This window comes from Phalaenopsis equestris, unplaced genomic scaffold (assembly GCF_001263595.1).
Source record: "Phalaenopsis equestris unplaced genomic scaffold, ASM126359v1 Scaffold000255, whole genome shotgun sequence".
NCBI lineage: Eukaryota > Viridiplantae > Streptophyta > Magnoliopsida > Asparagales > Orchidaceae > Phalaenopsis > Phalaenopsis equestris.
Window position 1 is genome coordinate 343,119 of NW_018164697.1, and position 13,898 is coordinate 357,016.

The 13,898-nt window shown below is 36.2% G+C and overlaps 1 protein-coding gene across 1 annotated transcript in view; it reads right to left on the reverse strand.

Moving 5' to 3' along the window:
- Positions 1-13,735, reverse strand: part of LOC110024382 (transcription initiation factor TFIID subunit 6) — a 26,649-nt gene extending 12,914 nt beyond the window's left edge. The window contains exons 1-8 of the mRNA XM_020724308.1: positions 13,442-13,735; positions 13,260-13,346; positions 12,380-12,481; positions 12,172-12,280; positions 11,393-11,496; positions 10,905-11,042; positions 10,656-10,751; positions 9,647-9,771 (exon numbers count right to left, since the gene is read on the reverse strand). Of these exons, the coding sequence (XP_020579967.1) occupies positions 9,647-9,771; positions 10,656-10,751; positions 10,905-11,042; positions 11,393-11,496; positions 12,172-12,280; positions 12,380-12,481; positions 13,260-13,346; positions 13,442-13,567 (887 nt within the window). The 5' untranslated portion in view covers positions 13,568-13,735. The remainder of the gene's footprint in view (positions 1-9,646; positions 9,772-10,655; positions 10,752-10,904; positions 11,043-11,392; positions 11,497-12,171; positions 12,281-12,379; positions 12,482-13,259; positions 13,347-13,441) is intronic.
- Between the last annotated feature and the right edge of the window lie 163 nt (positions 13,736-13,898).

Here is a 13,898-nt window from a genome sequence, read left to right on the forward strand (position 1 = left end):
TTGTGTAAGAGGGTCCAAACATGGCACCTTGCCCATACGATAACCATCAAAAAGTGTCAAAATACGGAGAATTAGACACCTAAAGAGCGACCCAATTTTGTCTTGCCACTGCCTCTAGTTCTAGAGAAGGAACCGGCTAATAAATTTGTAAGTTGAGTGTCATTGTTAGTAGTAACCAATATATCATCAAATAAGTTCCCGAGCTCGAGTCGGCCTCCATTCTTCCTAGGTACCTAAAGAGCGACCCAATTTTGTCTTGTCACTGCCTCTAGTTTTAGAGAAGGAACCGACTAATAAATTTGTAAGTTGAGTGTCATTGTCAGTAGTAACCAATGTATCATCAAATAAGTTCCCAAGTTCGAGTCGGCCTCCATTCTTCTTCTTCCTCCTGGTATAGACCTGTCATTCCTCATCCGAAGATTGACTCACCTGATCAGTAGATTGGTGTGAGCCTTCTTAAATAACAGTGAGTGGTATAAGCACATTTGAATCTGTACTTATAGTATGGTGTTCTTCATCAGGAATTGTGGTGTTGCAAGAGGATTGGGTTGCACTTTCTCTACAGAGATGGTAGATGACTGATCTTTAGCGATATTCAGCCTTAGATGAGGATGCAAGCGATAGCAAATAGTATAATTGAAGTCAAACATACTACAATGAGAGCAATAAAGATGGTGTGGTTCTATTTCAACATTTTGTCAATACCCGTTGTGAGCGGTGTCAATCTAACCTCATCTGGAACTGGTTGAGTGATATCTGTCTCAACTAACCCACAAGCCATCGAGGGTCTGGTGACAACAAACGTAAGACTATCAACCTTAAAAAACTTACAATAAGCAGTTACTATGGAGTAGAAAATTTTCAAGTTGAACAGATATAATTTTAACCCCAGAAACTTTATCCAAACAGGAATGATAAGGAACTCCACTTTTGGATCAAAATTGACAGTCCATTTCAGAATTTTCATAAAACGGTTGTCGATTTTGATAACTTTTTGAGAAAAAATGCGTGTAATCGACATCGACATCGTGAGATAACTGAATACGGATGTCGTCCGTCAAATAAGCCGAAATTCTAACTGCCCAATAGCTTCATAGCATCAAACTCTTTCTGAATGGTCTCAAGTTTTTGGTGACCATAAAAGAATTTCCCCACGCGAGAGTATTGTTTCAACCTCAATGAGAATCAGAGCAGGTTTCCCATTTTTTTACCAAGTTTTTTTATGAAAGTGTGATCACCATATTCAAGAGCCCGCTCGTAACAGTGCGACAGAAGGGAAACGTTGAAAAAGAAGGTTCGTCGTCGGGCTCAGACGATGAAAACGAAGGAGGTCTTCGTCGTCGGGAACAACTGCGAGAGGGAAGGAGACGACAAAAATGAAGTTGGCCTTCGTCATCGGGCAAAGTTGCGATAGAAAAGAACCGTCGTCGGGTGCAATTGCGCCAAAAGAAACCGAAAAGACCCTTCATCGTCGGGCACGCTGCGAGAGGGAAGGAGACGACGAAAATGAAGTTGGCCTTCGTCATCAGGCAAAGCTGCGATAGAAAAGAACCGTCGTCGGACGCAATTGCGACAAAAGAAACCGAAAAGACCCTTCATCGTCGGGCACGACTACCGCAACATAAAAGGAAAGACGATGAAACTGAAAGCCAGATGGAGTGAAGCCGAAAGTGTCAAAACAGAGAATCGTCATCGGCCGAAACCCTAGCAAAGTCGCTCGCTTATGATAGGGTGCTTGCGCTACGTGTCTAATATTCCAGAGTCTCCGCTCCACGGTGGGATCGAACCCTTGACATGAGAGGACTTACAGTGACCCTGCCACCAACAGGCCAATGCTTAAATACATACAAATCATTAAAAGCCTAACAGAATAATTTGAGTTACTCTAAGTTCCCATTTTTGGCTGGGTGAATTTGAGGGCTCTTGCTACCTTTAGGAAGCAACCAAAGAAGGAAAATAAAAGCAATTGAGAAAATGAATATGTTAAATAAAGTTTAATTTAATAATTTCATAAACTTTGAGGGGAATTGTGATTTCAGACTGTGTAATACTAGAATGTGAGTTTGAGATAAGCCTAGAGAAGTTTTTCATTGGGAGGCGGACGCAACGCCTGAAGTGAAATACTCAATTTTAAATTAAAAAACAAATAATTTGTAGTGCTGATGTTTGCTGTAATTTATTAATATATATTATTGGATGTCTCTGCATTTAGAAGCTTTATCATAATTAGCATATCAATCATTGTCTGCCTAATTTAATAAAACAAATAAGCACCTGCTTAGTGTCAATTTACAGTAGTATATACTAATGCAATGGTACCTAATATTACTGATTATTACCTATCAGATTGTATTTCATGTGCATGTTGATAAAATGTTTGTGCATATGCATTCATATTAAGAAATAAAATGCATATGACAAATGACTATAAAGGACAAATTTACCGAAAAAATATCATATGATTTGTGCTATGTAGATAGATATATTTGTAATAATGAACAATAAAAAAATATTTAATTAAAAAAAGTGTTATTGTTACAACACCTGCTTCACAAGTGTCGTTTGAATATCTTTCCCACCGCCCATGGGAAGATTAAGTCGAGGCTATCCCCTCGCCTAGTCATTCGAACTCAATAGAGGAAGCGAGCGAGAAACAGCTAGCACGTGAGAGATCGGAGTAGAAGTTGAAGGAAAAGAAGGAGGAAGAAGAAACCATGGCAGAGGGAGAAGAAGAAGAGGAGGGGGGTAGAGGAGGCGAGCGACTTGGTTGTTTTCCACTGATTACGATCAAATCGAAGGGAAGAAGGCTCGAACGGCCTTATCAAGCCAGAGAGATAGGAGGAGAAGCTTGTGCGACATTTTTTCCATGATGGGAGCTTAAGGTTATGCGTTGATTAGGTTATGCATTGATTATCGAGTATTAAACAAGCTCACAATCAAGAACAAGTATCCTCTGCCAAGGATCAATGATTTTTTTTTATCAGTTAGAAGGAGCGTCAGTGTTTTCCAAGATTGATTTGCGCTCAAGTTATCAACAATTGAAAATTAAAGAAGATGATACTGCAAAGACAGCTTTCAACACCATATATGGGCATTATGAGTTTGTTGTAATGTCTTTTGGGTTGTCAAATGCACCTACAATCTTCGTGGATCTGATGAACGAAATCTTTAAACCATTTCTGGATAGATTTGTGATAGTCTTCATCAACGACATATTAATATATTCCAGTGATGAGATTCATCAAGCAGTTCATCTTCGCACTGTTCTGCAGACGCTATAAAAGAACCAATTGTATGTTAAGTTGTTAAAGTATGATTTCTGGTTGAGGAGCATAACATTTTTGGGGCATATCATTAGTAGTGAAGGTAACATAGTGGACCACAACAAGGTTAAAGCAATAGTTGCTTGCCCCAAATCAACCACTATTACAGAACTTTGGAGTTTCTTAGGTCTAGCAGGTTATTACAGGAGATTCGTTGAAGAGTTCTCGCAGATCGCAATGCCTTTGTCCAGATTGACTCGGAAGGCAGTTAAATTTGAATGGACAAATCGTTGTGAGGAAGCTTTCTAGACGTTGAAAATGTGTTTGATGACAGCTCCAGTATTTATAGTGATGCATCTTTGAGGGGACTTGGGTGTGTTCTTATGCAACATGGAAAGAAAATTGCTTATGCTTCTAGACAACTGAAAAATCATGAGAAGAATTATCCGACACATGATTGGGAGCTTGCAACAATTGTATTTGCTTCGAAGATATGGAGGCATTATTTGTATGGTGTCAGATATGAATTGTTCACAGATCACCAAAGTTTGAAGTATATTTTCAGACAAGAAGAGTTGAATTTGAGGCAAGGAGATGACTTGCGCTTATCAAAGTTTATGATTTGGATATACAATATCATTCGGGGAAAGCATATGTTGCAGCAGACACGCTAAGCAGGAAGGCAAGTTGCAGTGCTAACTGGGTAAGTACACAACAGAAAGAACTAAATATATAGAGTATTTACCGTTATCAGCAGTGATGCCAATTGATGAAAGTTTCGCTATATTAAATCAGTTGTTCATTCAACCAACTTTGAAGAATAGAATACGATATGCATGGTCACATGATGCAGAGTTTTGGAAAATATTCGGGCATGTAAATGCAGGGCAATTGAAAAAATATGAGATTGATGAAGAACAGTTGTTGAGGTACAAGGGTAGAATTTGAATTCCTAATGGGAATAATTTACAAAAAAAAATCCTGCAGGAGGCACATTATTTGGGATATATGATACATCCATGAAGCAATAAGATGAATTAGGAGCTCAAGGGTTTATTTTGATGTCCAAGGTTGAAGCGCAGTGTAGCTGAGTTCGTGGCAAAGTGTCATACTTGTCAGATGTTAAGCCGGAGCATCAGAAGCCTAGTGGGTTGTTGCAATCGTTGCCTATACTAGAGTGAAAATGAGGGATATTGTTATGGACTTTGTGACGAGGCTACCAAGATCAAGACAAGGTCGTAAAGTTGTATAGGTGATTATTGATCGTCTGACCAAGTTTGCAAAGTTGTTGCCTATCAGACAAATAGATTCCATGGACAAGCTGGCCAAAATTTATATTGATGAAATTGTAAGACTGTATGGAGCCCCAAAGTCTATTGTTTCAAATCGAGATGGTAAATTCACATCTAACTGTGGAGGAAAATTCAAGAGGCTTTGAGTACTCAACTAACATTTAATACAACTTTTCATCCCCAAATAGAAGATCAATTAGAGAGAACGATCCAAATATTTGAAGACTTGCTTCGACTGTGTTCTAGATTTTGGTGGAAATTGGGAAATGCATATAACTTTGATAGAGTTTACTTACAATAATAGTTTCCATACTAGTATTGGTATGGCTCCTTATGAAGCATTTTATGAAAGAAAATGTAGGACACCTCTTTGTAGGGTAAAAAATGGGGAAATGAAATTAATTGGTACTGATTTAGTAACTAGAAAGTTCGACTGGTTCGTGACAGATTGAGAGCAGTCCAGGATAGACAAAGAAAGTATTATGATGCTAAGCACCGACCAATAGAATTTGAAGTGGGGGAAATTTGTTTTTTCTCAAGGTGAGTCCGATTAAAGGTGTTAAGCGGTTTGGACAGTTTGGGAAGTTGTGTCCATGATATGTTGGTCTGTATGAAATCTTGGGGAAGATTAGGAAAGCAGCTTACAGGCTTGCACTACTAACACACATATATGGGGTACATAATGTGTTTCACATCTCCTTGTCACGGAAGTACATTGGTAATGAGGCTAGTAAACTTGTCACATACCCTATAAATATTCAACCTGACTTGACATTTGTGGATGAGCCAGAAAAAATCATAGATTTTGATGTAAAACAGCTCATGAGTAAAGAGATTCTTTTTGTTCGAGTATAATGGAAGCACGAGGCTGAAAAAGATGCTACATGTGAAAAGGAATTAGAAATGAAGAAATATATCATCATCTATTCAGTTATTATATGAATTATATTATTGTACATGAAATTTTGAGGATGAATTTTTTATAAAGAGGGAACATTGTAAAAATAAAGAAAAAAAAATAAAAAAAAAGTTTTATTGTTACGAGACTGCTTCATAAGTGTCATTTGAATATCATTCCCAACGCCCATGGGAAGACTAAGTCGAGGCTATCCCCTCGACTCTTGAAAAAAAAAGTTTTATTATTACGACACTGCTTCATAGTGTCATTCGAATATCATTCCCACCGCACATGGGAAGACTAAGTCGAGGCTATCCCCTCGACTCATCATTTGATCTTAATAGAGGAAGAAAGTGAGAGAGACAACCGATACGTGAGAGATCGAGAGAGTGAGATAGAGAAAGTAGAAGTTGAAGAAAAAAAATGAAGAAGAAGAAGCCACAGTAGAGGAATAAGAAGACGAGGGGGTAGAGGCGGCGAGCGACTTACCTGGTTGTTTCCCTCCACTGATCACAATCAAATCGAAGGGAAGAAAGCTCGAACGACCTTATCAAGCCAAAGAAGAGGGAGGAGAGCTCCAAGAAGTTGGAGGAGGAGCTCTCCTCCCTCTTCTTTGCTTGGGTGGGGTCGTTCGAGCCCTCTACGTGTGGAAAAAAATTTCTACGTTTGTGCCCTAACGTAGCCACAGAAGAGGAAGGAGAGCTTGTGCGGCTTGTAAGAAGCTCGATCGAGAGCTGGAAGAGGAAGGAGACGGCGAATTCTCCCTGTCGTGCAACTCGTAGGGGAAGGAGGAGACGGGCTAACCAACTTGTGTGGCTCGTAGAGGAAGGAGGAGGAGAAAGAGGGGCATGAGCGGCTGTTTGAAGCTTACCGAGAGCTTAGGGAGGAGGAAGGGCTTGCAAGACTCTGCGTGCGGGAGATTTCAACCGGGCGAGGCTTGGTTCAAAACATTAGGGCAAGGCAGAGGGTTAATAAGGTAAGATATTGAACAATGTCAAGTTCTTAAGTGAATTTAATTGAAATTAAATTTCATAAAATTCTACAAGTTAATATGATTTATTGTTGTTAACAATTTTAGGGTTTTGAAGAAGCTAAGGCAAAGAAAAGAAGGGGAATTTCATGTATAAACTCTCAATTTTACGTTTAATCATTTTGCTTCATTAATTTGTGTTAAATTACAAAATATGATTTAAGAAGTCTTATTAATTGTATTATAATGTAGTTAACTAAATTATATATTGTTAGTGTTAAGATTAAGAGTAATTAAGAAAAACACTTATTAAATAACAATAAATAATAATTTAATTAGATAACAAGGGTAAATAAAAATATCTAATTAGTTAGGTTAGAATTAGTGAAAAAGAGAAATTGATTTAAATTAATTAAATATGATGTGTTATTAAAAATTAAGTAAGCCTAACCTAAGGACTAGATTGGCTTGAAAAAAATGATAGCAGACAACATTGCTGAGGTGAGTAATATATTTTTATTTTATAATAATTTTGTTTATTTATGCAGATTTTTATTGTTTCTCGGCTTTTATTTTAACATATAAAAGTCCATGTTTTTCTTTTAAATGTTAAATGCAAGTTTCCTTTTAAATGTTATATATAAGATAAAAATGAATAAAATACGATACATGCATGCATATAGAAGTCAGCCCTGGATGATACTAGTAGGGGGATGCATTGTACCCGTGCATGAAATGGAAAAGAAAATGGAAACAAAAATAGAAATAGAAATTGAAAAGGTCGTCTACCTTTATGGTGAGTTGGAAAAAGTTAAACGTATATTTTTATAAAGTATACGTTTAGAAGATAACTCCCAATTATGAAAAGTGTAACCTAGATTAATGAATGAAAATGAAATTATTTACTTTACTGCTCTCTTCTACCGCACAAATTTTTACTGTTGTAGCAATTTTATAAAAATATTTTAAAATGAGAATTATTATAATTAGAATATTTACCCTTGAATAGTTTTAATTCAAACCATAATATTTTTACAAAAAAAACAACTATAGATTAGATGGACCCCATAAAGTACGTGTACAGGCGTTGTAGAGCGCAAGTTGATACGTATTGTAGTTTAGTTTATTTGTTGTTTCTGTTGATACGTATTGTAGTTTAGTTTATTTGTTGTTTGAATGTAATTATTTAAATATGAACAACTGTTGTAAATATAAATTTATAAATAGAATGACTCTTTTGTGTTTTGAATTTTTATGTTTGTGATAAAATGAAACTATTAGATAGGTTTCTTCTGTCGGACCGTCAGTTCTCGCCTTGGTAATTCCAAGCTCACCGGTCCAGGTTGTGACAATATTGATAATCTATATAGAAAAGGCAAGAGTATTTATGAGATAAGGTTTGATAAAAATATAATTGAATTCTCAACTCTTGATATTAAGATTGGAAACTTGGTGTGGATCAGTTAGTGTCAGAGGGTCATTTATAAAACAAGATTTTTGGAACAACCAACCTTCATCAATGGTGACTATAGCTTGTGGGTAGAGTGAAGATAAAATAAAATTAAATAATTCAAAATCTATACAAATATAATGCGGCATTTTAAAGAATTTCAAAGACAAAATGTTAAAAGTAAAAATGAAAATAAAAGCAACGTAAAAACGTATATGATCTTGCATAGTGTAATGAATGAAAATTGACAATAACAATTCTATTATTTCCAAACATTATTTTATAAACTGCATTTAATTCATATTTTTGTACCTTTAAATATTCTAGTGTGTTTGTTTATCGGTACAGTTATTACTCACATTAGTCATTGGCCAACATGTATATTTTTTATTGCCTACTGAATCTTATTTTAACACTGATAATCTCATTGAGTATGTAGTTTACTAATATTGCAATGTTAACCTTTAGAAAGGGGTAAGGAGCAAATAGACTCTTAGTCAAGAGATGCATTCCTTTGTGTAGCTTTTGAATGTAAAAAAATTTAAGCGGCTATAAAAAACTGTTGGGATAAGTACGATTTTATATTTAAGTATTTTAGAAGCTTTGTATTTTATTTGATTGTTGGTTATGCACGCTTACCCATTAATAATTAGTATCAATGAATATTTAATAAATTGAAATATAAGAGTTTACTTATGAAAATTTAGTAAGTCCTATTCTTCACTCGCTTGATCCTGAAAAGTTAATGATGAGTTTGAACCTCCAAAGAGGTAGCAGAAAGTGGTTGAAAGGCCGGATGGAGAGGCGGTAGTAAGGGAGTGATGGTTGCAGCAAAGGGAATGTAAGAAATTATTGGAACATTGAGAAGGCGGGCTGTCTTGGGCATTGGCAGCAAGGATGAGGGGCTGGACGAGCGGCCAAACAGCAGGGGAAGTGCTATTCCGGACTGCGGCAGCAAGTAAGAAGGGCGGCGATAGCGAAGGGGATGCGGTGGACTACATGACAGCGAAATGATGGCTGTCCGAGACAGCAGCAGCGAGGAAAAGTGAGAAACTGCAAGAAAATAGTGTTATGTGGTTGTTTGGCCGGCTGCAACAAGGAAAAGGCGGTCGGGAGCAATGTGGGGAGGATGCGGAAGGTTAATAGGAAAGATAATTACCATATCAGGAACAAGATATAGTTAGAATACCACCTGAACCCTTGGATACGGTTCTGGAAGGTAAAAATATATGCCGGCAGCTGTCCCAATACAAAAAATACAAAAAATACAAAAAACTAACCCTAGAACAGCAAAAACCCAAATATATAACAATAAGATAAATAGGAGTGGGACCAAATGCTGGCCGACACTCCAAAATATAAGAAAGCTTAGACTAAACCGTTCCAGGTAACCAGGTGCTCTACACGCTTACGCGCGGGAGGGCAGTGTCCCGCTCCCGAGCGAGAGGCGCCCGCATCGTGTATGTATGTATGTAAATCTTCCTTTTTATTAATGTAAATATGTTTTCACAATTCTTAAAATTTGCAAACTCAAAGCTACTATGCCAAAAACAACAAAGTTTTGCAAAACTAATTTTCTTGGTTACAATTCATGTCACAACAAAGTTTTGCAAAAAAAATTTTCTTGGTTACAATTCATACTATGCCAAAAACAACAAAGTCATGACAAAGATGAAGTCCATAAAATAATTTATCAATGGTTATAAATAAATTTGCAGCAAGAACCCTAAGAAAAATGAATAATAGCTGATTTAAAATCAAGCAGTACTTCACCTTCTACAGACAGAAGCAACAAGTTTTGCAGAGAAATCTCTAAGCTCCCAATGATTATCTGCAAGTCTATTCCCCAACCTTTTAGCAACAATGCAAGTTATCATTGAAGGCATCAGCTGATGCAGCTGCAGTGTAAAGATAAATATAGCCCATTAGTATGGCACAATAAATAGAAGGGAAATTTACATATGTAGCACACAATTCTTATGTACTTACATAACTCACACCTAAACTTTCATATTTAAACGCATAGCACTTTGGTTTTTTAAACCTATGCATGAAAAGCTAGAGTTCACTTTTAAAAAAACTGATAATAGTGTTATTTTTTATGCGATATAAAAGATATGAAAGTTTAGGTGTGAGATATGTAAATAAATAAGAATTTTGTGCTATGTACGTAAATACCCCTAGACAAAACTACCAACACAGAGAAAAATTCCATTAATATAATTAATATATGTGTGTTCTAACTTGAACTCCACAGCACAATTTATCTCAAGGAAAAAACATAACACCATAATATTAAATATTTTCCATATAGAACAAAATTGTGAAACTATTTTAAAGCACGAAAAAAAATTTACGGTTAGAATGAGATATTCCAAATAAACAAAAAAAAAATTCTCTATGGGCCAAATTATTGTTCGTGACTCCATTTGAATTCAAAATGTATTCAAGCATCCCACCAACATACGCGCACAAATAAACTCAAAGAGCCCCTCATAAACCATGAAAGTAGGCAATCCTATGCAATTTACAAGCATTAGAGTTATGACACAATATTGTTACCAAATAGAGAAGAGAATGAAGGAGTCAGAGAATAGATATGACATCAGTTATAATTTCACAAAGCATATCTCTATGTTGTCCGATCATTGAAGGTGGGAGAGTTGGCATTTTTCATAGTGTAGGGAGCATTACAAGTACTTCATATTTATAAAATAATAAATGCTTCAACAGCTACAAGAGAAGTTGATTTTGAGTTGCATATCGCTATCAAGTAACTTACATATGGATCAATATGTACGTGCGGGTTGCGGAGAAGGCTTTGCGCAACACGCATCAGAGCAAAAAGGGTGGGAATATCATTTAAACAACGGGAAACCTGTAAATTTTAAAATTCCATTAAATGGTACCATAAATTTACTTGATACAAAAAATCAACAAACAAAAGAAAATTTAACATTTTTACCTCATCTGAAATTAAATTTACTTGATACAAAAAGTCAACAAACAAAAGAAGATTTAACATTTTTACCTCATCTGAAATGAAGTATGAGAAATATGGGATTAAAGGGTGAAGCCCCGAATCATTAGACAAACTTGCCAATGCTTCTTTGAAAATGGCAGATTCAGACTTGCTGATGGTTAGCTCCGAAATCTTATCAAAGTATAGCTGAAATACAAAGGAATTAACATGATTACAAGCTTTCCATAAGACCATTGTTTTGATACTTGATAAAATATTGAAGGAAGATTTACATACATGCCACTTAATTCCCATTTATTTACATACCACTTAAATTTGTACATACAAACCACCTTATCTATTCATGAAAAGGTGTCTAATGCACTTTTTAACAACTTAAAGAGTTATTTTTTATGTGACATGAAAGATTTGGATGTTATAAAGGTAAAAAAAGCAAATTTTATTTGTTGGATATGTAAATACATAAGAATTGGGTTGTAGGCATATAAATGCCCCAATATTTAAAGAAAGCACTGATATCAAAACTGAAATATCACCTGAAGTTCTCTGGAAAGAACATGTTTGACTGGAAGCCTAATATCGATGGGAAGTCCATCATCTCTTGCAGATTCCTTCTTGCTATCAATTGTTGCAAGAATAGCTGGAAAGTATTAAGATGGTGAATAATATAAGAATTAGATTTTCATATTCAGGTTATGATAAGTGAAGGCTCAAGTGTTAGAGGAAATGTCTAGATCATATATAGAAACATTCATCGCAACCGAAAAAAACCAATTCATTTGTAGAACAAAACTGGAGTCCACGATATAAAAAAGGAATATTTACAAACATACCACTCAATTCATATGCATTTACGTATCTAACACCTACGCTTTAATTTTTGCATGTGTATCACCTTGCCTGTTTATGAAAATGTGTATTTCACTTTTTGAAAGTTAAAATAGTGGTATTTTTTGTGTGATGTGAATGATTTGAGTTTTATAAACATAAAAAATAAAGTTTATGTGTTAGATATGTAAATACCTAGGAATTGGGCGGTATGTATGTAAATTTCCCTGTCAAAAACCAATACGGATTAAATCTTGTGGTCGATCAGAAACGCCTTTTACGCTGAGATTTAAATCTTAGATCTCAAACCTGGATGGTAAAGACCATACAACTCAACCAAATAGTTTACAATATCAAGCTAACGTAAGCATAGAAAACAACAGAGAGATACTATCAAGCTTATTGCAAGCTTATCGTGATTAGCTATAGTGATAAGCAACGGTGATAGCAAGAAAAGAGGCACGCTCCACTAAAAAATAGAACCTACTGTCCATCGGAACATTTTCGGGAATCACAGGCTGCACCCCTTCGATGGCCAACCAGTGGGACACCACAGTAGTATCAAGAGGTGCTTTAGGTAGCGGTGCTTCGATCACCTATCATAAATAGAGCAAATAAATCAATAATTACATAGTAAAGCAAAACAATGGCTGGATTATCATAACTAAAAATAATCATGGTAGATGTGACAGTACATCTTTAAATTCTAAGTCTTTATCGTCGATGTAGAACAGATCCTTGTGACCCACAGCTCTTTTGAACCTCAATGGATCATTGGTGGCAAACCCATAAAGTGGCTGTAAAAAATAGAAGCATTAGGCTTGAAATAATAATTAAAAAAAAGACTTTTCTTTTTTGTCTTGGTTGGGCGGAAAGGAAGTGAGGCTGATATTTATAAGCTTGTTGAAAGAACTTAGGAAATAGATAAAAGGGGCATTTACATTCAGACCACGCAATTCTTATGTATTTACATAACATTTAAATTTTCAAATTTACATATATAAAACTCAAATCTTTAATATCACTTCAAAAGTAGGACTCTTAGAAACTTCTTAAAAGGAAAATACATCTTTGTATGCATAGGTTTACAACACTAAGGAGTTATAAATGTAAATATCGAATTTTTGGTTTTGGGTATGTAAATCCATAAAAAATGTGGGTTATTTATGTAAATTTTCCTAGATAAAAATCCATGAATTGCCTGCAAATTCAGACTCAAGCGAGCTTACATTAATACAACCCATGAACTTGTTTAAATTCGACAAATTTGCAAACAACAGATTAAAAATACAAGCAAGCATTATCGAGATATGAATTCTCTAATCTTTCAGATAGTCACACGGGCAACCAAAACAGGAATCTTCACAGCAGTTCAAAGGCTAACAGTGCACAGAAAGGTACCACGATCTAAAATCAACAATGAAAGCAAGCAGCTAAACACCACAGAAGCCACAAAGGTAGGAAAATTTGAACTCCTTCACAATACATGATAACCCTAAAAAAAAAACCCTAATTTTCCGATTCTAGCAACAAACATCATCAAACAAACTCAATAAACCAAAAGAAACAACAAACCTCCGCATTCCGCAAGCTAAGCGCGCTATCCACGTCGTCCGCCGTCAAAACATGCCGTTTCGAGTGCCGCATACACTTGATCGCCTCCTTCGCTCACACAAATCAATCAATCAATCAATCAGCCACTCGGAAGCAGTAGAACTCTAAGAACAACAGATTCAACAGCAAAAATAAGGAAAAACCTGCATGATCTCGCGGAGGCGATACTCAACATCAGGGGCGACGGTGAGGGCGACATCAGCAGAGAGATTAGCGATGCCGATGCTCTGAGCGATAACCTCTATGGTTTCCTTAGGCACGATGCTCATGGTTGTCAGGGTCGAAGATCCCCGCCTTCCTATTCTGCTCTCGCAGCTGTCGGCATGAAGATTCGCCGGAGAAATTGGGCTCCAGGAATTCGACCTGGTGCTCCGTGTGCGCGGTCTGTGCGCATGGAGTTGGACCCTAAGCCTAGAGGCTTGATTTGGTTCGATCCGCATCCAAGCACCGAGGTTCAAACCAATCTTTTCAGTTGGCCATTGGTAGGATCAGCCATCGTCTCCTTTTTCACGGTGAACAGAACAGCAGTAATGTTTAGCACAGCCTCGGTTGTCAAAAAATGGGGGTAAATTTAAAATAAATATTAATTTTAATTGTTTT